General features: G+C 47.3%; 2 protein-coding genes and 1 long non-coding RNA gene across 4 annotated transcripts; all 3 read right to left on the bottom strand.

Annotated features, from left to right (window-relative positions):
* Nucleotides 1–2,554: 2,554 nt before the first annotated feature.
* LOC131443163 (uncharacterized) lies at nucleotides 2,555–4,896 on the bottom strand. 2 transcript variants are annotated; one of them, XR_009233575.1, is made up of 3 exons: nucleotides 3,848–4,699; nucleotides 3,704–3,771; nucleotides 2,555–2,828 (listed from the first exon to the last, which is right to left on the bottom strand). XR_009233575.1 is itself a non-coding variant. In XM_058612567.1 (2 exons), the coding sequence occupies exon 1, from the start codon at nucleotides 4,864–4,866 to the stop codon at nucleotides 4,066–4,068; it is 801 nt and encodes a 266-aa protein (XP_058468550.1). In that variant the 5' UTR covers nucleotides 4,867–4,896; the 3' UTR covers nucleotides 3,460–3,771; nucleotides 3,848–4,065. The 2 variants fall into 2 exon arrangements, 1 of the variants encoding a protein (XP_058468550.1); XM_058612567.1 differs by lacking the exon at nucleotides 2,555–2,828 and having other exon boundaries at nucleotides 3,460–3,771; nucleotides 3,848–4,896.
* A 4,752-nt stretch (nucleotides 4,897–9,648) lies between these two features.
* On the bottom strand, nucleotides 9,649–11,085 carry LOC131443165 (uncharacterized). Its single transcript, XR_009233576.1, has 3 exons — nucleotides 10,942–11,085; nucleotides 10,798–10,865; nucleotides 9,649–9,922 (listed from the first exon to the last, which is right to left on the bottom strand). It is a non-coding gene; the product is annotated as an uncharacterized LOC131443165 (long non-coding RNA).
* A 3,013-nt stretch (nucleotides 11,086–14,098) lies between these two features.
* gja1b (gap junction protein alpha 1b) lies at nucleotides 14,099–19,521 on the bottom strand. The gene is made up of 2 exons (XM_058612560.1): nucleotides 19,412–19,521; nucleotides 14,099–17,016 (listed from the first exon to the last, which is right to left on the bottom strand). The coding sequence occupies exon 2, from the start codon at nucleotides 16,998–17,000 to the stop codon at nucleotides 15,834–15,836; it is 1,167 nt and encodes a 388-aa protein (XP_058468543.1). The 5' UTR covers nucleotides 17,001–17,016; nucleotides 19,412–19,521; the 3' UTR covers nucleotides 14,099–15,833.
* Between the last annotated feature and the right edge of the window lie 1,223 nt (nucleotides 19,522–20,744).

Genomic DNA, 20,744 nt, shown 5'->3' with positions numbered 1-20,744 from the left:
TTTTGGAAGTTGTCTCTGAGTCGTGCTATTGGGTTCAAGTCCTTGTTCGGTTGTGACATTACGAACTGGCCAGCATGAACCCAGCCGACTCAGAACAACTGACAGCGGCTGTTCGCTCCCAGAACACCCGCCTGACTCAGCAGGAGGAGCACATGGCCTCTCTGCACAGTGGTGTGAAGGGAGTGGCTAAAAATCAGGAGGAGTTCAAAGCCTCTATAACAACCCAAGTTAACCTCCTGGCAAACCAAGTACATCAAGTCCTTGCTCATCTCACGTCTTCCTCAGACACCATGACCACACCATCTCCGGCGGATGCCAGAGCTTCATTGATCTCAGCTCCCCATGCCACGACTCTTCGCCTTTCCCCCCCAGAAAAGTTTTCTGGTGAGTCAGGAGGATGTCGGGCGTTTATTGTGGACTGTGATATGCATTATGAACACTTGCCCTCAGCCTTTCCTACGGAACGATCGAAGGTGGCATTCATGATCTCCCACCTCACCGGGAGGGCGAGGGCATGGGCTACGGCTGAATGGTCTCGGGATTCAATGATCTGCGGATCCCTCAAGGAGTTCAAACAGGCTCTGCGGAAGGCTTTCGATCCCCTCTCATCCGACCGCGAGAAAGCACGTGAGTTGAGCAACATCAAGCAAAATAGAGACTCTGTTTGTGACTATGCCACGGATAGCGGATGGAATGCCACGGCCCTGTATGATGTTTTTCTCAAGGGACTTTCAGATCAAATTCAAGACTTGTTAGTGCCCCTAGATTTGCCTTCTGATCTAGACTCAGTAATGACTCTGGCCATAAGAACAGACAACCGCTTACAGGAGCTACAACGAAGCCGAATGGCCTCTGCAGCTGGTCGTCATCAGGGTCGCGCTGCGGTCACTACACCCAGTTGGCGGAGCTCCTCACGTGCTCCATCATCCATTACCCGGAGGGAGAGGCCATCCGAGGAGGTGGAGGAGCCCATGCAGCTGGGGCGAACCAAACTGTCCACAGAGGAGCGCCGTCGTCGCCTGCAGGAAGGCAGGTGCTTCTATTGCGGACAGCAAGGGCATCTGCTAGCAGCGTGTCCGGCAAAAGGCACAGGCTCACCAGTCGACAGGGGGGTACTGGGGAGACGTTTCTCCTCCACGGAATTCCCTCCTCGAGCTTTAACCCAGACTAAGGTGAGGCATCACAACACCACACTTAGTTTGGAGACTCTCATTGACTCGGGGGCTGATGAAAGTCTCATGGACTGGGATTTTGCCATGAGACTCAAGCTAAAAACAGAACAATTATCTCAGCCTATAGAGGCCAGCGCTCTCGATGGCAGTCTGATTTTTCGAGTGACACACAAGACTGAACTGCTCACAGTTATCATTGATAACCACTATGAACTTATGCAATTTCATTTATATAACTCTGCCCAGTATCCTCTCATTTTGGGTTTTCCCTGGCTGAAGAAACATAACCCGCACATTGACTGGAGTACTGGGAGGGTCTTGAACTGGGCAGAGGAATGTAAAACCAAGTGCTTAAAATCTTGTCATAATGTGAAAACTAGTGATAACATTGCCTCTGTTCATGTCACAGACTCTGAAACTCCTGACCTGACTTCAGTCCCAAGATGTTACCACGAGTTGAGTGAGGTATTTAGTAAAAAGAAGGCAACCTCCCTTCCTCCCCACAGGCCTTATGATTGCCCCATTGATTTGATCCCGGGGTCCCCTATTCCTAAGGGTAGACTATATTCCATCTCTGGCCCCGAAAAGAAGGCTATGACCGAGTATATTGAGTCCTCGTTAAAGGCTGGTCTTATCCGCCCCTCTTCATCTCCAGCGGGGGCAGGGTTCTTTTTTGTGGGAAAGAAAGATGGGACACTTCGACCATGTATAGACTATGCACCACTTAATGTCATCAGCTTTTGATCAGCTTCAGCAAGCTAAGGTTTTCACTAAATTAGACCTCAGAAACGCCTATCATCTGGTTAGGATCAGAGAGGGGGATGAATGGAAAACAGGCTTTAACACTCCTAGTGGTCATTACGAGTACCTAGTCATGCCGTTTGGGTTGACCAATGCTCCTGCTGTCTTCCAAGCAATGATCAAAGATGTACTGAGAGACTTCCTGAACCACTTTGTGTTCGTGTATTTAGATGACATATTGATCTTCTCCCCAGATTTAGACTCTCATGTGCATCATGTACGGCAGGTTCTCCAGCGACTGCTGGAGAACCAATTATATGTCAAGACAGAAAAGAGCGAATTCCATGCCGACACTGTATCTTTCCTTGGCTTTATCATAGCCCCTGGAAAGGTGCAAATGGATCCGGCTAAAGTTAGCGCTGTGGCTCAGTGGCCAACACCTGATAGCCGCAAAAAGGTTCAACAATTCTTAGTGTGGCGACACGAGGGTTATTACTATTAAATACTATTATTACTCCAAATACCGACAACGCCACCTTGGGTTATGGCCCAAGGACCAGTAGTAAAGGTCAACTAGTACCTTCAGACAAAAGACACTCAGGTTCGTTTACTCAGGGAGGGAATGAGACGGAGTTCAATGATCATGTCTAACAATTTATTATTAAAACAATCATGAGGTTGACACTGTAACACAAAAAAAGAAAAGAGCCCAACTAAAAGGGGGATGTAGTCTGAGGCTTACCGGCTGGAGGAGGGGTTTGGTAGGGGAAGTGACATCCAAAAGGAAAAGGAGGACACCCCACACACACAGCAAAAGGTGACGTGTAAACAAAGAAAATCTTAAAAAGGGATCACACAGCACACAGGACCACCACCACCCAGGAGAACCACCACCACCACCGTCGGCCTTCAGCACTAAGGGGAGAGGAAAACACAATTAAACGGGCTCACATTTAAGAAACCAAATATAAATGATCAGTTGATTAACTGAGAGATGTTAAATTATATTAATAAATCAACACAAGAAACAAAAGAGTCTCTGGCCAGAGATATCAACTCAACAATTAACCAGTTTAACAGTTTGAAATCAGATTGATCATATTAACAACATAAATTCAACCATTAAACAAAGAGTAAATAAATAAACAATTAAACCAAACCTTGCCAGATTGTACTTAAAACACTCTCTCTCTCACACACACACACACACAATTCACAATCTTAGCGAGTGGCTGAGAGTTCAGGCAGACTCGTCGCATCCAGTACGAGTTACAGCCACACACACACACAGTTCACAATCTTAGTGAGTGGCTGAGAGTTCGGGCAGACTCGTCGCATCCAGTACGAGTTACAGCCACACACACACACACAATGCAATCACACGTAGCAGCGGTAAACAGGCTGACCACAGGCGGCCGACCGGATCGGAACCAGGCCGTCGGAGCAACAGTCACCAAGCAACAGGACAGCAACAGGACAGTGGCAGAACCGCGGCGAAACAGCGGCGAAGCAGCGGCGAAATAGCCGTGGTTAATCAGCTGTATTTACACTTGGCGTTGACGTTAGCCTTAGCGTTAGCGTTATCGCTAGCGTTAGCTTTAAAGTTCCAGTTATAAGTCCGGGTGCATTGGCATCCCGTCCAAAGAGGGAGAGGGGTGAAGAATTCAGGCGTGGCAGGGAAAACAGCCACCATGCAGCACACAACCAGCAGACTGTTAGAGGGAGAGGAGCGAAAGAGGAGCTTAGCCCCTGGCTATAGCAGCAAACAACAGAAGCATGTCATCACTCACCAATGCTCTGGTTGCGGCAATAAACACCGCCCCGACTGATCGGCTCGACCGCGGTGAAGACGCCGGATCTATTAGGGAACGACGGTTTTAATTGAATGAAACACGGACGAATATACACAACACAGCACGGCCATATGTGCTTACCTGTGCTCGGATGCTAGCGGCACATACAACGACCCGGAAGCGAGAGATCAGGAGGAGGGACACAGCCTACTTTTCTCCCCTCGGTAAGCGCAGTGATTGGCTAATAAGTCAGAGGGCCGGGGTGCAGTCAAACAAACTAAATCAGTGGTGCCTCATACCACTACAATCCACCCCCCCCCATTTTCATCGTCGACCCGACGATGCACAAGATCTCAACTCTAAGACCATGGTCTAAAGAAAGCAGACACAGCACTTGATTGGACGGCTGAAGGCCCCGCCTGAGCAACCTCATTGGCAGGCCTGGGTAAGTGATGAAGGTTTGAGTGGTGTCCAGCGGTAGATCGGGTGGTCCGTCGCCGGACAACTTCATCATTCCCTGAATGAGGGACAGCCAAGGGAGCGACTGAAGAAGTCAAAAGAACGGGGTGCAATGGGACTGTCGAAGCTACGAGTGTCACTGGTGCAGGAGCCGGTTGGGCTCCTCCAGCAGAGTGTTCAGCTGGTGGGAGAAGGGGATCCCTTACCACAGCCATCAAGTCCTCATCGTCAGATGAGCTCTCAGACACTGCCGGACAGCCAAGTGGGATAGGAAGAGGAGCGGGGTTGTCGCCTAAAGCAGCCCTCCCAACTATGGCTTTAAGCAGTGTTCGATGTACCCGTTTGATTTTGGCAGGGTCGTCCTCTGGTGCAACTGTATACACCGCACCATTGCCGGGGGGAGCTCTAATCACTCGATGCACCACCGGATTCCACCTGTCCTGGATCTTATGACGACCCTTCCAACCAAACTCCTTTAGAATCACTGACTGGCCCACCACCAGTGGTTCTGACTGGACAGATTGGTCATGGTTTTCCTTCCGGCGCTGGGCGGTCTCCCTCAGCCGGTCTCGGACGCCATCAAAAGCCACATGTAACCGGGTCTGATGCTCTCGGACCCAGTCATTCACCGTCCCATCAACAGGATCCTGCACTCTTCCCAGCAAGAAGTCAACAGGGAGCCTTGCCTCACGACCAAACATGAGGAAAAACGGAGATTCCCCAGTAGATTGATGCGGTGTGCTGTTATAGGCGTACAATATCTGAGGTAGGCAGGAGTGCCAGTCACGCTTTCTAGAGGGGGGCAAAGTACGCAGCAAGTCATGAAGAGTGCGATTAAAACGCTCACACTGACCGTTACCTGCCGGATGGTACGGTGTGGTGCGAGATTTTTCGATGTTGTAAAGACCGCACAGCTGTCGAATGAGTGCGCTTTCGAAATTGCGACCCTGATCGGAATGAATGCGTGCTGGAACACCAAACTTCGAAAACCACTCCGTGACGAGAACTTGTGCCACAGTAGAGGCACGCTGGTCACGAGTGGGAATGGCAAGTGTATATTTGCTGAAAACATCGGTCAGCACAAGGACGTTCTCCAGCCCGTTATGGGTTGGTTCAAGCATGGTGAAATCCATTGCCAGGATTTCATTAGGCTCTGAAGCAAGCAGATGTCCCATGAAGCTACGAACAGGTGGCCCAGAGTCTTTCGCCACTTGACACCGCTCGCAGGTTTGACACCAGCGCTTCACATCAGAAGACATCCCCGGCCAATAGCACCGCTGCCGGAGCAATTCCAAAGTCCTGCCCACCCCCTGGTGTCCGTGATTTTGGTGGACCTCCGTGAGGACTTTGTCCCTCAGAGCAGCTGGCAAAAGCACCTGGAGAACCAGTTCTCCCCCGTCAGAGCGAGAGACTTGCCGGTACACCACTCCGGCCCGTACAACCAATCGCTCCCACTGCTTAAGAAGCACCAAAGCTGGTGGAGATAACTGCTTCCGATCGCCATAATTCGGGTATCGTTTCTGCCGCCAAAACACAAGAACTTCCTGGGTCACCGGATCAGCTTGTTGGAGTTCTCCAATGTCTGCAGGCAGATGCTGAGGCAAAGCCTGAACAGCAGCCTGACAGGCTGTAGGCCCACTGGCCTGGAGAACCTGTTGCAAGGGCTGAGGAAGTGATGTGCCGGAGACAAGGATCTCAAGGTCCGTGGTTCTGGGAGGATGCAAGCGAGACAGAGCATCTGCATTTGTGTTACTCTTGCCAGAACGGTAACGGATCTCGAAGTTAAATGACGCGAGTTGGGCTGCCCAACGCTGCTCCAGGGCTCCAAGCTTCGCTGATTTAAGATGGCTAAGTGGGTTATTGTCTGTAAAAACAAGACATTTGTGGCCAAGCAAGTATTCACGAAATTTATCAGTCATAGCCCATTTTAATGCCAGAAACTCCAGCTTCATGGAGCTATAATTGACAGGATTGCGTTCAGTCGGCCTTAAGCTACGACTGGCAAAGGCTATGGGCCGCCCTTTTCCTTCTCGCTCTTGGGAGAGCACTGCACCCAGGCCCCCATGGCTTGCGTCGACCTCCAAGATAAAAGGAAGGGAGAAGTCAGCGTATGCCAGCACAGGGGCGGTTGTGAGCTTAGATTTTAGGGCCTCAAAACTCCGCTGATGTTCTCCTGTCCATTTTTCCACAACTGGTTCAGAACGTCTGGACTTGGACCCCACAAGTTCAGCTACAAGGCGATGGAGAGGGGCAGCCAACTTGGCAAAGCCTTCTACAAAGCGACGATAGTAGCTTGCGAACCCGAGAAAGGACCGCAGCGCCAAGATGGTGGTGGGAGGCTGCCAGTTTGCTACCACCTCAAGCTTGCTCGGGTCGGTGGAAACACCTTCGGCTGAGATAATGTGGCCCAAGTAACGCACCTCCTGTTGGAAAAAGGAGCACTTTGACAACTTGGCCTTCAGGCCCTCGTGTTGTAAGCGCTGCAGTACCACTTCCAGTCTCTCAAGATGTTGTTGAAAGGAGGATGAGAAAACAACAATGTCATCCAGGTACAAAAGCAGCGACTGACATTGCTGATCTCCAAAAACACGCTGCATAAGTCGCTGGAAAGTGCTGGGTGCATTACACAACCCGAAGGGCATGCGATTCCATTCAAAGAGTCCGAAAGGAGTGCAAAACGCTGTCTTTGATCGGTCAGCCTCTGCCACCGGGACCTGATTGTAGCCACTGGCTAAATCCAGAGTGGAAAACCATTGGGCTCCTGTGAGTGCATCCAACGACTCCTCGATCCGAGGAAGAGGAAATGCATCTTTTCGGGTCCGGTGGTTAAGCTGCCGATAGTCTACGCACAAGCGCAGACTACCATCCTTCTTTTTAACCAACACGATTGGTGAAGCAAACGGACTACAACTTTCCCTGATAACTTGCGCACCAAGCAACTGATTAATGTGCTCCTTGACCACTTCGTATTCTGATGGCGGAATACGTCGATAGCGTTGACGGATGGGAGTGTCGTCAAGAAGCGGGATTTCATGTGCTATCAGGTTGGTGCACCCCAGGTCGCCATCGTGAGTGGAAAAGACAGAAGCATATTTCCAAAGAAGATGTCTGGCTTCCTTCTGTTCTTCAGCTGACAAAGCAGATAGATCAACCACATCTATTTGGTCTTGCGGTGTAGAAACCACAGATTGAGATGCAACGGTGGCCAGATAAGATGGAACCTCCTTAATACCAGAAGGTAAGCTCACCACACAAACTTCACGCAATGCACCGACCTCTGTACGAGGGTAAAGCAGCACATCACATGTTCCCACATTCACAACAGGTATATACACAGTACCTCCCTCAACTCGAACCAGTGCTGGAGATGCAAGCAGTCCAGCGGGGAGACCCCGATCTGAGGGCTCAAAGAGCACAGTTGTCCCAGAATGCTGTGCAGAACAGGTGGCTGGAACGAGCTGCATGGTGCCACCAAAGATACGGAAAGCTTTCTTGCCTCGCAGCTTAACCTTGCCAATAGCTTCAAAAGAAGAAGTCAGAGAGGCTTGATGGCATCTCTGCAATGCCTGCACCACTGACTTTGGTGCTTCAGTGACAGTGGCTAGCTTAAACAGGGCAGAGCCATGTTGCCCAAACAAGGTGCTGTAGCACCTTCGTAAAACGTTCATCCCCAAGACACCCGGGGCAGGAAGAGATGCATCAGCTGGAGGGTCCTTGACCACCAATAACCCGCACCCTGGCAAAATCCTACCACAGAGCTCGACTTCGAGTTCCAAGTAACCGAGGTATGGGATGGGCAATCCATTGGCGGCTTGAAGCTGAAGCCAATGGCAAGATTTAAGTTTCTCTTGGTCCCAAGTTTCAAAGTGTTGCCGGAAAAAGCTTTCTCTGACCGTGGACACCATGGACCCAGTGTCCACTAAACAAGGAACTGTTACTCCCCCCATAACCACATCCAGGTGTGGACAAGTGCTGATTAGCTTAGCTTCTCTCCGATCCCCCCACAAGACAGGTGAGCCAGTGGCAACTCCCCTCGAACTTTGACTCCGCAGTTCGACGGGCGCTAGTTTCCCGAATGCTGAGCTGGATCCCGCCGAGAGCCTGGTCGGCTGAAAGCAGACACTGAAGGTTGAGGAGGGACACGCTCTCCCCTGCACTCCCTGGCAAAATGGCCAGGCCGTTGACATCGCCGGCAGATGACCGGATCACGATAAGAATAGTTACGCTGCTGACTGATCTGCAGCTGAGCAAGAGTTTCTGTAAGATGTTTAAGCTGTTCCTGTTGGAGCTTCAACATTTGTTTCACCTCCTGCAGCTCTGAAGCCTGGGGTGAACTAGCCACTAAAGGAGAGGTCTGTACACCACACTGAAAGCCCATCAACAAAGGAACTGAGTGACTCCGGCCGCGCACACCCCCTGGCACTCCCTCTCGCTCCCACCTAATTGCCTCTGCCCTAGCATCCAGCAGAGAGACAGTAGGCTGCCGGCGTACTAATTGTTTTAATTCTCGACGAAGGGAACCATCAATGACGTTTTCGATAAACTGATCACGCAGCAGAACATCTGCATTTAACATCTCGCTTGGAGCACTTTGCTTCACCACAGACATCAAACTCATTAACGCGAGGGAGAACTCTTGCAGAGTCTCCCCATCTTGTTGTCGCCTCGAGAAAAACGCCTCCTGTAAGGCAACGTACGAATCCGTACAACCATACAGCTCTCGCAATACTACGATAATTTTGGCTGGGTCACTTCTATCAGCAGTCGAGCGATATTTTATTTCTTCACGCGCCTCTCCCTCTAAATGGTCAAAAAGAAAGAACGCCTGCTCAAGTGTGGACAGGTGGCGAGCCCTCATACAAGCCTGAGCTTCCTCAATCCACTCATCTAGCCCTATACCTGATCTACCCCTAAACGCTGGGCACTTTCTATCTCTGGGTACAAGGACCAGTCGCTCGGTTACATGAGCGGCGGAAGTGGACGGTGCGAGGAGAGGTTCAGCAGGAATAGCAGGTGCAGCACTAGGACCAGGCACAGGATCAGCCTGCTCCTGCTGCAATCTGTCATTCTCTGCCCTCAACTGTGCCACCAAATCCCTCAACCCTTGTAGCTCTCCTTCCATTTTGATACAGTTACAGCTAAACTGGACGCTAGAGCCACAACTTCAAAGAGAAAAAAACGATAGGCTCACCGCTGGTTCGTCAAGCTGCCATTCATACACACACGGCAATCTGAAAATCAATAAGCAAAAACAAAGAAAACATGGAACACAAGTCTCTACCTCACTGAGTGTATCCTGCCGACAACGCCAGGTTTGTGGCGACACGAGGGTTATTACTATTAAATACTATTATTACTCCAAATACCGACAACGCCACCTTGGGTTATGGCCCAAGGACCAGTAGTAAAGGTCAACTAGTACCTTCAGACAAAAGACACTCAGGTTCGTTTACTCAGGGAGGGAATGAGACGGAGTTCAATGATCATGTCTAACAATTTATTATTAAAACAATCATGAGGTTGACACTGTAACACAAAAAAAGAAAAGAGCCCAACTAAAAGGGGGATGTAGTCTGAGGCTTACCGGCTGGAGGAGGGGTTTGGTAGGGGAAGTGACATCCAAAAGGAAAAGGAGGACACCCCACACACACAGCAAAAGGTGACGTGTAAACAAAGAAAATCTTAAAAAGGGATCACACAGCACACAGGACCACCACCACCCAGGAGAACCACCACCACCACCGTCGGCCTTCAGCACTAAGGGGAGAGGAAAACACAATTAAACGGGCTCACATTTAAGAAACCAAATATAAATGATCAGTTGATTAACTGAGAGATGTTAAATTATATTAATAAATCAACACAAGAAACAAAAGAGTCTCTGGCCAGAGATATCAACTCAACAATTAACCAGTTTAACAGTTTGAAATCAGATTGATCATATTAACAACATAAATTCAACCATTAAACAAAGAGTAAATAAATAAACAATTAAACCAAACCTTGCCAGATTGTACTTAAAACACTCTCTCTCTCACACACACACACACACAATTCACAATCTTAGCGAGTGGCTGAGAGTTCGGGCAGACTCGTCGCATCCAGTACGAGTTACAGCCACACACACACACAGTTCACAATCTTAGTGAGTGGCTGAGAGTTCGGGCAGACTCGTCGCATCCAGTACGAGTTACAGCCACACACACACACACAATGCAATCACACGTAGCAGCGGTAAACAGGCTGACCACAGGCGGCCGACCGGATCGGAACCAGGCCGTCGGAGCAACAGTCACCAAGCAACAGGACAGCAACAGGACAGTGGCAGAACCGCGGCGAAACAGCGGCGAAGCAGCGGCGAAATAGCCGTGGTTAATCAGCTGTATTTACACTTGGCGTTAACGTTAGCCTTAGCGTTAGCGTTATCGCTAGCGTTAGCTTTAAAGTTCCAGTTATAAGTCCGGGTGCATTGGCATCCCGTCCAAAGAGGGAGAGGGGTGAAGAATTCAGGCGTGGCAGGGAAAACAGCCACCATGCAGCACACAACCAGCAGACTGTTAGAGGGAGAGGAGCGAAAGAGGAGCTTAGCCCCTGGCTATAGCAGCAAACAACAGAAGCATGTCATCACTCACCAATGCTCTGGTTGCGGCAATAAACACCGCCCCGACTGATCGGCTCGACCGCGGTGAAGACGCCGGATCTATTAGGGAACGACGGTTTTAATTGAATGAAACACGGACGAATATACACAACACAGCACGGCCATATGTGCTTACCTGTGCTCGGATGCTAGCGGCACATACAACGACCCGGAAGCGAGAGATCAGGAGGAGGGACACAGCCTACTTTTCTCCCCTCGGTAAGCGCAGTGATTGGCTAATAAGTCAGAGGGCCGGGGTGCAGTCAAACAAACTAAATCAGTGGTGCCTCATACCACTACATTAGGATTTGCTAACTTTTACAGGAGGTTTATCCGAAACTTCAGTGCCACAGCTGCACCTCTACATGCACTTACCTCTCCTCAGTCTCCCTTTTTGTGGTCCCCTCAAGCTGAGGAGGCCTTCCAGCAGCTCAAAGTGCGATTCACTACTGCCCCCATTCTCACAGTTCCTGATCCCAGCCGGCAGTTTGTGGTGGAGGTGGATGCCTCCAATAATGGAGTGGGGGCAGTACTCTCCCAGCACTCTGAGAAGGACAACAAGCTTCATCCCTGCGCCTTCCTGTCTCATAAACTCTCGCCGGCAGAGAGAAACTACGATGTTGGGAACCGTGAGTTATTAGCAGTGAAAAAAGCTTTGGAAGAGTGGAGACATTGGTTAGAGGGCGCACAGCACCCATTCATTGTATGGACAGATCATAAGAATCTGGAATATATTCGCAAAGCAAAGAGACTGAACTCTCGCCAAGCCAGATGGACATTTTTTTTTAACAGATTTAACTTTGTTTTGTCTTATAGGCCGGGGTCCCAGAACACCAAGCCCGATGCCTTGTCCCGTCTGTTTGACCCCGAGCCTACTGCCAAGGAACCGGAGCCCATCCTACCACTGAACCGTGTGGTAGGAGCGGTGAGTTGGCAGATAGAATCTCAGGTGAAGCAGGCTAATGGTGAGAATCCGACACCTAGTGGTTGTCCGGAGAATCGCTTGTTTGTCCCTGTTGTTATGCGTCCACAGGTGATCCATTGGGCTCACACCGGACTGCTCACCTGCCATCCAGGAGTTAAGAGGACCATGTACGTCATTTCCCAGAGGTTTTGGTGGCCCTCCATGGAGAGGGAGGTTCGGGAGTATGTGGAGGCGTGTTCCATCTGTGCCCGCAACAAGACCTCCTCCAGAGCGCAGATGGGGTTGCTGCAGCCACTCCCTGTTCCCACTCGTCCATGGGCTGAGATCTCACTCGACTTCGTCACGGGGCTCCCGGTCTCTGAAGGAAACACCACTGTGCTCACAGTGGTAGACAGGTTTTCTAAAATGACTCATTTCATAGCATTACCCAAGCTTCCATCTGCCAAAAGAACGGCAGAGATTATGATGACTCAAGTATTTCGTATTCATGGTTTTCCCAAAGACATTGTTTCAGACCGGGGGCCCCAGTTCATATCCAGGTTTTGGAAAGAGTTCTGCAAGCTCATCGGAGCCACCGTCAGCCTCACCTCTGGTTATCACCCAGAAGCCAACGTCCAGACGGAACGTCTCAACCAGGAGTTAGAGACCTGTCTTCGATGCCTGGTGTCGCAGAATCCGGCTTCCTGGAGCAAGAAGCTGGTGTGGGTGGAATATGCCCACAACTCTCTTCTCACCTCGGCAACTGGCATGTCTCCATTCCAGTGCGTCTTCGGCTACCAGCCCCCTGTCTTCTCCGAGACAGAAAAGGAGATCATCGTCCCGTCGGCCCATGCCATGGTCCGGCGATGCCACCGCATCTGGGCAGCCGCCCGTAAGGCACTCCTACGCAGTGTGGACCGCATGAAGAGGGCTGCTGATCGGAGGCGCCTACCTGCTCCTGTATACAAGCCTGGCCAGAAGGTCTGGCTCTCTACGCGGGATTTGCCTCTCCAAGTCGCCTCCAGGAAGTTGGCTCCACGGTTCGTGGGGCCTTTCCCAGTGTCCAAGGTCATCGGCCTTTCCGCTGTCCGTCTGCGTTTGCCCCGGTCCATGAGAGTCCACCCCACCTTCCACGTCAGCCGGGTGAAACCGGTTAAGGAAAGCCTCATGGTGCCCACGGCCGTACCCCCTCCACCTCCCCAGATGGTCGACGGCGGTCCTGTCTACTCAGTCAAGGCTCTGCTGGCTGTGCGCAACAGGGGCCGGGGCAGGCAGTTCCTGGTGGATTGGGAGGGCTACGGTCCAGAGGAACGATCATGGGTTCCTGCCAGCTTTATTGTGGATCCTGACCTCATCACAGACTTTTACAGACGCCACCCTCAGTTATCTGGGCCGTCAGGAGCCGTCCCTAGGGGGGGGGGGTACTGTCATATCTAGAAAGTTGTGTTAAGTTATGTTTAGTTTTGCCTTCTATTTTTTGTCTTGTGACTTCCTGTTTTATTTTGACATCTCTCTTTCCTCTTGTTTTAGCTAACTTGCCCTTCCCCTGTAGTTTTCCCCCCAGTCTGATTATCTTCCCCGCCCTGATTGTTTCCACCTGTTCCCCATTACTTTGAGTTCACATATAGCCTGTGCTTCCCTTTGCCCTGTGCCAGTTCGTCTTGTCTGTCATGCCAGAGAACCCACGCCAATCCATGCCACGTCAATTGTTTGTAAGGTTTTTGCTTTTCTTAGTTGCTACTTTGTTTTGTCCCTTTTTGAGCCATCAGAGTTTTTTCCTCGTGAAGAGTGATTTTGATTTGGCACCTTGCCCAGACCTTTTGTCTCCTCCCAGTGAGTGATTATAATTTGTTACTTTTGCCTTTTGCTTATCTAGTGATTCCTCGATAGAGTGATTTTCTGTTGATACTTTTCCTCCTTTTGAGAGTGATTTTTATTTGTTACTTTGTCCAATAAATTGGAATATTTTTGGAAGTTGTCTCTGAGTCGTGCTATTGGGTTCAAGTCCTTGTTCGGTTGTGACACTTACCCACCATAAAGTAAGATATTGAACGAATGACACTCAGTCAAACGCAGTTTCGGTCAAAACTGAAGTCACATTATTAAAACGACACAGTTACCAAAACTGTATTACTCTGCAGACACAGCTTTTTCTAACATGCAGACATGGAACACTATGATAATATAGCCTTCATGACACTGTTCTATTAAAAGGCCTTGAAGACCTGTAACTCATGAACACATGAAGAATGGAAACGGCATAATGAAACTATTTATCTAAGTCAAATGATTAAACATGTAAATCTCAATAACTCATGTCTATATGTTTAATGTACAACACGAGCAGTGATGACAAGGAGGACATGCAATGAAGCCAATCAGTCAGTGATTAAGAAAGAAAATATTTATTGGTTAAAATAGCTGTTCACAGATACAATTAATGGGCTTTGTTTTGCTATCATGCACTTGCACTGTACAACAGTGGATCCCCATGGATTAGCATTGTCTGAATAACTATTGCTCCTTATCTGTCATTGGAAGACATCTCTGTAGTGATTCCTGTGTTATAAAATAAATTAGTAACATGTGTGTCAGAAAACTCTTTACACTCACTGTGCATCATATTACATCTCTATCCCCAAGATCTCAGTGCAAACGCCATTGTAGCTGAAAGATCCATGACATACGTACCGACAGAAAGATGCACAATCGACAATTTAAAAATGACCAAAAAAAAATCTCAAATTGAGAAAATCCTTGTGTGGTGGAGTTGTGGAGCTACTTTGGCAAATATTTTATTACAATTGACTAAATATTAGTCCAGATCTATAAGCAGTCTTCTAAAAACTCACATTTTTATAGTGACACAGTTAGCTTGATGTACAGTACTAAATATCTACTTCTCAAGCAGCAATGGTTACATCTGAAACTGAAATTATAACATGACCTACCATTCACTCAAATATGTCAAACATAGATAATCACTCTACTGTCTGTCGCTACTGCTCCAACAAAAACGAAAAGAAACACACATGTGGAATGAATGTCAATGATAAAGCCTTTCTTTAAGGAAGCCACACATAAGCCCCGCCTCCCTCACACACACACCCACCCAAAAAAGCACAAAATGAAAACATGAGAGCACATAAATTCAAAGTTTATCAGGAAAGTTACTCAAGAAAAAAAAAACATTTTTACTGTCAATAAATATACACTTTGTGGGGAGTTGATGTTAATGTTTTCCATCAGTAATAGATACTGGACAGTAGTCAATTCTTTTTCTTAGTGGTAGGTGTCCTACACCTGGCAAGCAATAAATATTCACTACAACTGACAGAAATCATTCTCCTCCTGTCTGTGACTGAAAGGCTAAAACGTGATGGACAAAGTTAGTTAGAACGGTTCATTCTGAAATCTTTTCTATGAGCGACTGATGGCTGAGTCCATCACAGACTTTACCTGATCATTCTGGACATTTTACCTGAACACAAGTGTGTTATAGACTCTAAAGGAGATCCTCCATAACCTTATTCAACATGTATGTATTTTAGTGAGACCCTAAAACTGTGATATGAGTTTAGACAGTCCATGAATGTTAGACTGCATTGGCCGCAGAAAGGGCATTCCAAATGAAAGAATCAGTGATACGTTTACATTACCAGTCACATTGTTGAATTTTGAATAAATTATTCAAGAGACAAAAACAGCCATTCTAAGACCACTCAGAAAAAACCTAGTATATAAATTGACAGGTCAATTCAGCCTGATAATGTGAACTCTGTTGTTATCATTTCTGTTGTTTAAAACGGACGGCGCTTATTGATCAACAGAGTAAAGTATTATACAAATAAAAATAAAAATAAAAATGCAGAAATTAGGAAAAACAAGACGAAACACAACCTAGGCCAGTGAGAAGTGAGGGAGTGACATGATGAGTGAATGAAAAACACCTCTTTAGACATGTGTCAGTGGTGTTCTCTTACAGCTGGGCTTGCTCTGCTAAAAAATAAAGTACCTCTGACAGTGTAACATAATCATTTGAATGTCAGTGATTGGGGTTAGTCCCACCTCTCATGTGAATCTATGTGAATCTGCTTCTCAGAGGTGGTTTGGAGGACCAGGGTCTACACGTCCAGATCATCTGGCCTGGCTCGGCTGCTCATCCTGCTGCTGGCTCGGCTGCAGGGCCTGGCGTCCATCAATGCCAGAGGCTGTAGCTCGTGTCCTGCTGATGAAGAGAGTTTCTTATGCTCATGGGTGTCATCAGGGAAGTCAAAGGCTTGTGCGTGGGAATTTGAAATAGTGCTTCCTCCACCAGTCTGGCCGAGGCGGTTCTGCTCTGTGGAGTAGTTGGCCCAGTTCTGCTCATTGGCCTGCTTATTATAGTTACGGCATGAGCCAGTTCCCCTCTCACCTGTGGCCAGCTTGTAGCCTGGGGGGGACATGGGTGACAGTGGAGCTGTTGGGGAGGAACAGCCGTTATAGTAGGAGTACTTGTTGGTGGACAGTTCTTTAGGGGTGGGGCTCAGGGTGCCTGCACCTGGGAAGAGAGTGGCCTGCTGTTGGCCCTTCACACGATCCTTGATCCTCTTAAAAAACACATAGAACAGCTCGATGATGTTGAGCAACAGGGACACAAGAGAGACCACCAGCATGAAGATGATGAAGACGGTCTTCTCTGTGGGTCGGGACAGGAAACACTCCACCTTCTGTGGACATGGGGAGCGCTCACAGGTATAGACTGCACTCAGAGTGAAACCATACATGTACCACTGGATGAGCAGGAAGCCCACTTCAAACATGGACTTGAAGAAAATACTGACTATGTAGGTTCTGAGCAGAGCCCCCTTCATCTTGACTTTACCATGCTCCTCAATGCCGTACTTTAGCTTTTTCAGCTCAATTTTCTTGAGCGGGAGGTCGACATCACCTCCGTCATTTTGCACAGCTTTAAGCTCCTCCTCCTTCCTGTTGAATTTCTGCTCCTTCCTGTTCAGATAAAAGACATGGGCGAGATACAGGAGTGTGGGCGTCGACACAAAGATGATCTGCAAGACCCACAGTCGGACGTGGGAGATTGGGAAAGATTTGTCATAGCAGACATTTTCACAACCAGGCTGCAGGGTGTTACACTTGAAGGCTGACTGCTCATCTCCCCAGGCGGATTCCACTGCCGTACCCAGGACCAGGATCCTGAAGATGAAGAGGACCGACAACCACACCTTCCCTCCAGCAGTAGAGTAGGCCTGGACTTTGTCCAGCAGACGACCCAGAGCACTCCAGTCGCCCATTCTCAGAGAGTGTTAGCTGGTGAAAAACAGGGCATGTTGAGATGTTATACACACAATACTATGAAGACATGCACCTTTACATGGACTCTGGTGGGTCTTTTAAGAAGATGAACACCCTCTGCAGTCATGTTGCATCTGTGATACAACAGCTTCATTATTGCATGAGACAAAACTAGACATTTGAAGCTAAACCGATTACTGAGTGCAGGACACATTTCAGGCAGTTTGTGCAACAACAGCACGAGAATATAGAATTAAACTGTCAGCAAAAGAAAAAATGAATGAATGAGTGAATATATACATATATACGTATAGCAGGGAAGAGCAGAGAAGAAGAGCAGAGAAGAGCAGAGACGAGAAGAGCAGAGAAGAGCAGAGAAGAGCAGAGAAGAGCAGAGACAAGCAGAGAAGAAGAGCAGAGAAGAGCAGAGACGAGCAGAGAAGAGCAGCGAAGAAGAGCAGAGATGAGCAGAGACAAGCAGAGAAGAAGAGCAGAGAAGAGCAGAGACGAGCAGAGACAAGCAGAGAAGAAGAGCAGAGAAGAGCAGAGATGAGCAGAGAAGAGCAGAGAAGAGCAGAGAAGAAGAGGAGGGAAGAAGAGCAGAGAAGAAGAGCAGAGATGAGCAGAGACGAGCAGAGAAGAAGAGCAGAGAAGAGCAGAGACAAGCAGAGAAGAAGAGCTGAGAAGAGCAGAGACGAGAAGAGAACAAGAGCTGAGAAGAGCAGAGAAGAAGAGCAGAGATGAGCAGAGACGCGCAGAGAAAAGCAGAGAAGAAGAGCAGAGAAGAGCAGAGAAGAAGAGCAGAGATGAGCAGAGACGAGCAGAGAAGAGCAGAGAAGAAGAGCAGAGAAGAGCAGAGAAGAGCATAGAAGAAGAGCAGGGAAGAAGAGCAGAGAAGAGCAGAACATCTACTGAAAGCCAAGCTGTTCGGAATGAGGTTGCTGTGTGATTGTTCGAGGCAGAGTAGACTTGGTGAGTGCAGCCTGTGGTGAGCTTTCCTCACTGCTTATTGAGACCCCCTGCACATGCACACAACACTTCCTGTGGGAACATGGAACATCAGCTGAGTTCCTGTTGACCAGTGTGACGCAGTTCAGTCCAAAGCCTTTGGACTGGCTGTCCACTATTTCCTGCTATTATCTCACTTTAACGAGGGACCAGTTTCCTCTGCAGATCTCTGACTCATCTGGATTAGTCCTGCATGTCCTGTGTTAAAACCTACACGTGACGATATGAACTGCATGTACTGTATGTATCAACTCTAACCTTTGACACTTTACATTTGTACTTTCTTACTTTTAAGAAAGTATGAGAGTTGAATGAGTATTAGTGCTGTGAGACAGTGACAACACTACGATGATAGACCCTGAACTGAGCTCACTACAACATCAATGGATAAGTGGAAGCCTTGAGTCTGACCCACATGGTGCATGTGCTCTCACTTATCTTATTATACACTACACACTTTTTTTGGGAAAAGCAAACGTTATGAGCTCAAAATGACGTATCAATATACCGTATCATTCCTTTTTTAATATGTACTCTATTGCCTCATGTGAGCTTTTCCGTCTTTTATCCATTATTCTGTACAGCACTGTGTTTGTTTTAAAGTGCTTTACAAATAAAGTTGGATTGGATTGGATCATTTCAAAAAGTGGTTGTTTTAATATCCAACAATAAAAAATATATATATTTATGATGCAAAATTAATCTATTAATTTAAAAATAAAACCATATAGAAATGACTCGTTACAACTTGATTGTTTGGAGGGCCACATGAAATCGATCGGAGGGCCACATGTGGCCCCTGGGCCGCAACTTTGAGACCCCTGCTTTAAAGAGAAAAGGGTGATATGACAGAAGAAACACACACACACACACACACACAGTCCCGCCACTTTCTACTTGAATGAGTTTGTTTGGTGAAATGAAGCAAAGACAAAGCAGAACAATAGAAGCAGAAGACAAAAGCTGCACTTCACTTTGGCTCATGTCTCGTGTCAAATTCAGACCATGAGCGCGAATCTCAAGAAAAAGAGAAAAAGAAACACTTAAAAAAATGGGATTAAATATGTGAAAATCCAGGGAATAAACTCAGTGTCTCACGATTTCATCTTATATTTGATAAAAGAGGGAAAAATCGAATAAGCCTTGAATTTGAAAAATGAAACATGTATAATAAGTTTTTGCTCTGAACAACAAAAACACTTTGAAAGAGAGAATCAGAAACTTCTCCAACTTGTGAAGTTGCGCTGCATGAAGTCTGAGGCGCAACTCGGCTTTTCCAACGGGACCACACAGAGACAGACAGACAGAGAGAGAGACAGACAGACATAGAGAGAGACAGACAGAGAGACAGAGAGACAGACAGAGAGAAGGAGAAATCAGCGTGTTGAAAAACAAAACTTACCCGCAGAGTGAGTGAGAGACAGAGAGGCCGCAGTGAGTGTGTCCTCCGCTCACATCCACGTTAGAGCGCAGCAGCGAGACTGACGCCAAACTTGTCAAACTTCTCTTATAAGAGTCCGTCACTGAAGTTCCACAGTCACCTGATCTCTACGTCAGGAGCGGGGCAGCCTGAGTGTGTGTGTGTGTGTGTGTGCGTGTGTGCGTGCGTGCGTGTGCGTGCGTGTAGGAAGTATTGTGGAATCATTTAAATAGTATTTGATTAAGATCTGATCTATATGGAAGAGGATTGTGGCCAGATTAGATATTTTTATTATCATTATTATTATTATTATTATTATTGTTATTTACAAAAAATTAAAAGATAATAATTACGAGATTAAAGTCAGAAATCAGGCTTTTTATTCGTGTAGTGCCAAATCACAGCATACACTGCAGATAATAAGGCAGAAACACAACAGTTCACACACTGAGCAAAGAAAGAGAGAAACAAATCTAAATCAATTGAATTCAGTCAAACTAATTGGACTGAATTCCATACAACTTGCTAACTTTAGATTAAACGAGTATATTATATTTGTGAGTTAACACCTGACGTGATGTCTTACATGTTTGTCTACACTTTGTTCTTTGAGTATAAGAATGGTACAATTATGTTCATGGTGAATTCTAAACTCCTCATAATAACACATCACTGTCTGCTTTATGCTGAATACATTTGAACAAATGTGTTTGACATCTTTCATTCCATACACAGCCGTCACGAGCAATGTGGGGTTATTAAGTGTCTTGCCCAAGGACACGTCGGCATGTAGACGAGAGGAGACGGGAATCAAACGCACATCAATCTATACAAATCTAGTGTGTTTATTTTAGGAAACAGATTCAGCAAGGGTTTCAATAAAATGGTATTTTAAAAGACTGAAATAAATAAAAACGAAATGGTTTCGATATAGAAATCTTGTTCTTGTCAACTTTCCATCAAACTGCTTCCCTCACACAGCAATTCCTCAGTATACAGCACCACCTAGTGGATGAAAGCAGGTAATGTGGGTTCATGTACAGTATGACTAAAGACATCTATTGCAGTTTTTAGTTTCAGGTCTTTAATGTTCTTTTATAACATTATATGACATGGGTCAAACATGTTTTGAGATGCACTCACAGAATCATGTGGACTGTCAGGTTGTTCATGACGGTTCATCACAGGCTTACAGTCGAGAGGAAACTACAAATGCTGTGGGATTATTCAATCAATCTGAAATGTAATGATGAAAAACAATGCTGTGGATCACTACATAGATTATATTTACAGTAAATTAATGTACAATCATTTG

This window comes from Solea solea, chromosome 17, assembly GCF_958295425.1.
Source record: "Solea solea chromosome 17, fSolSol10.1, whole genome shotgun sequence".
In the NCBI taxonomy this organism is placed as follows: domain Eukaryota; kingdom Metazoa; phylum Chordata; class Actinopteri; order Pleuronectiformes; family Soleidae; genus Solea; species Solea solea.
This window is presented reverse-complemented; position numbering and strand designations above follow the sequence as displayed.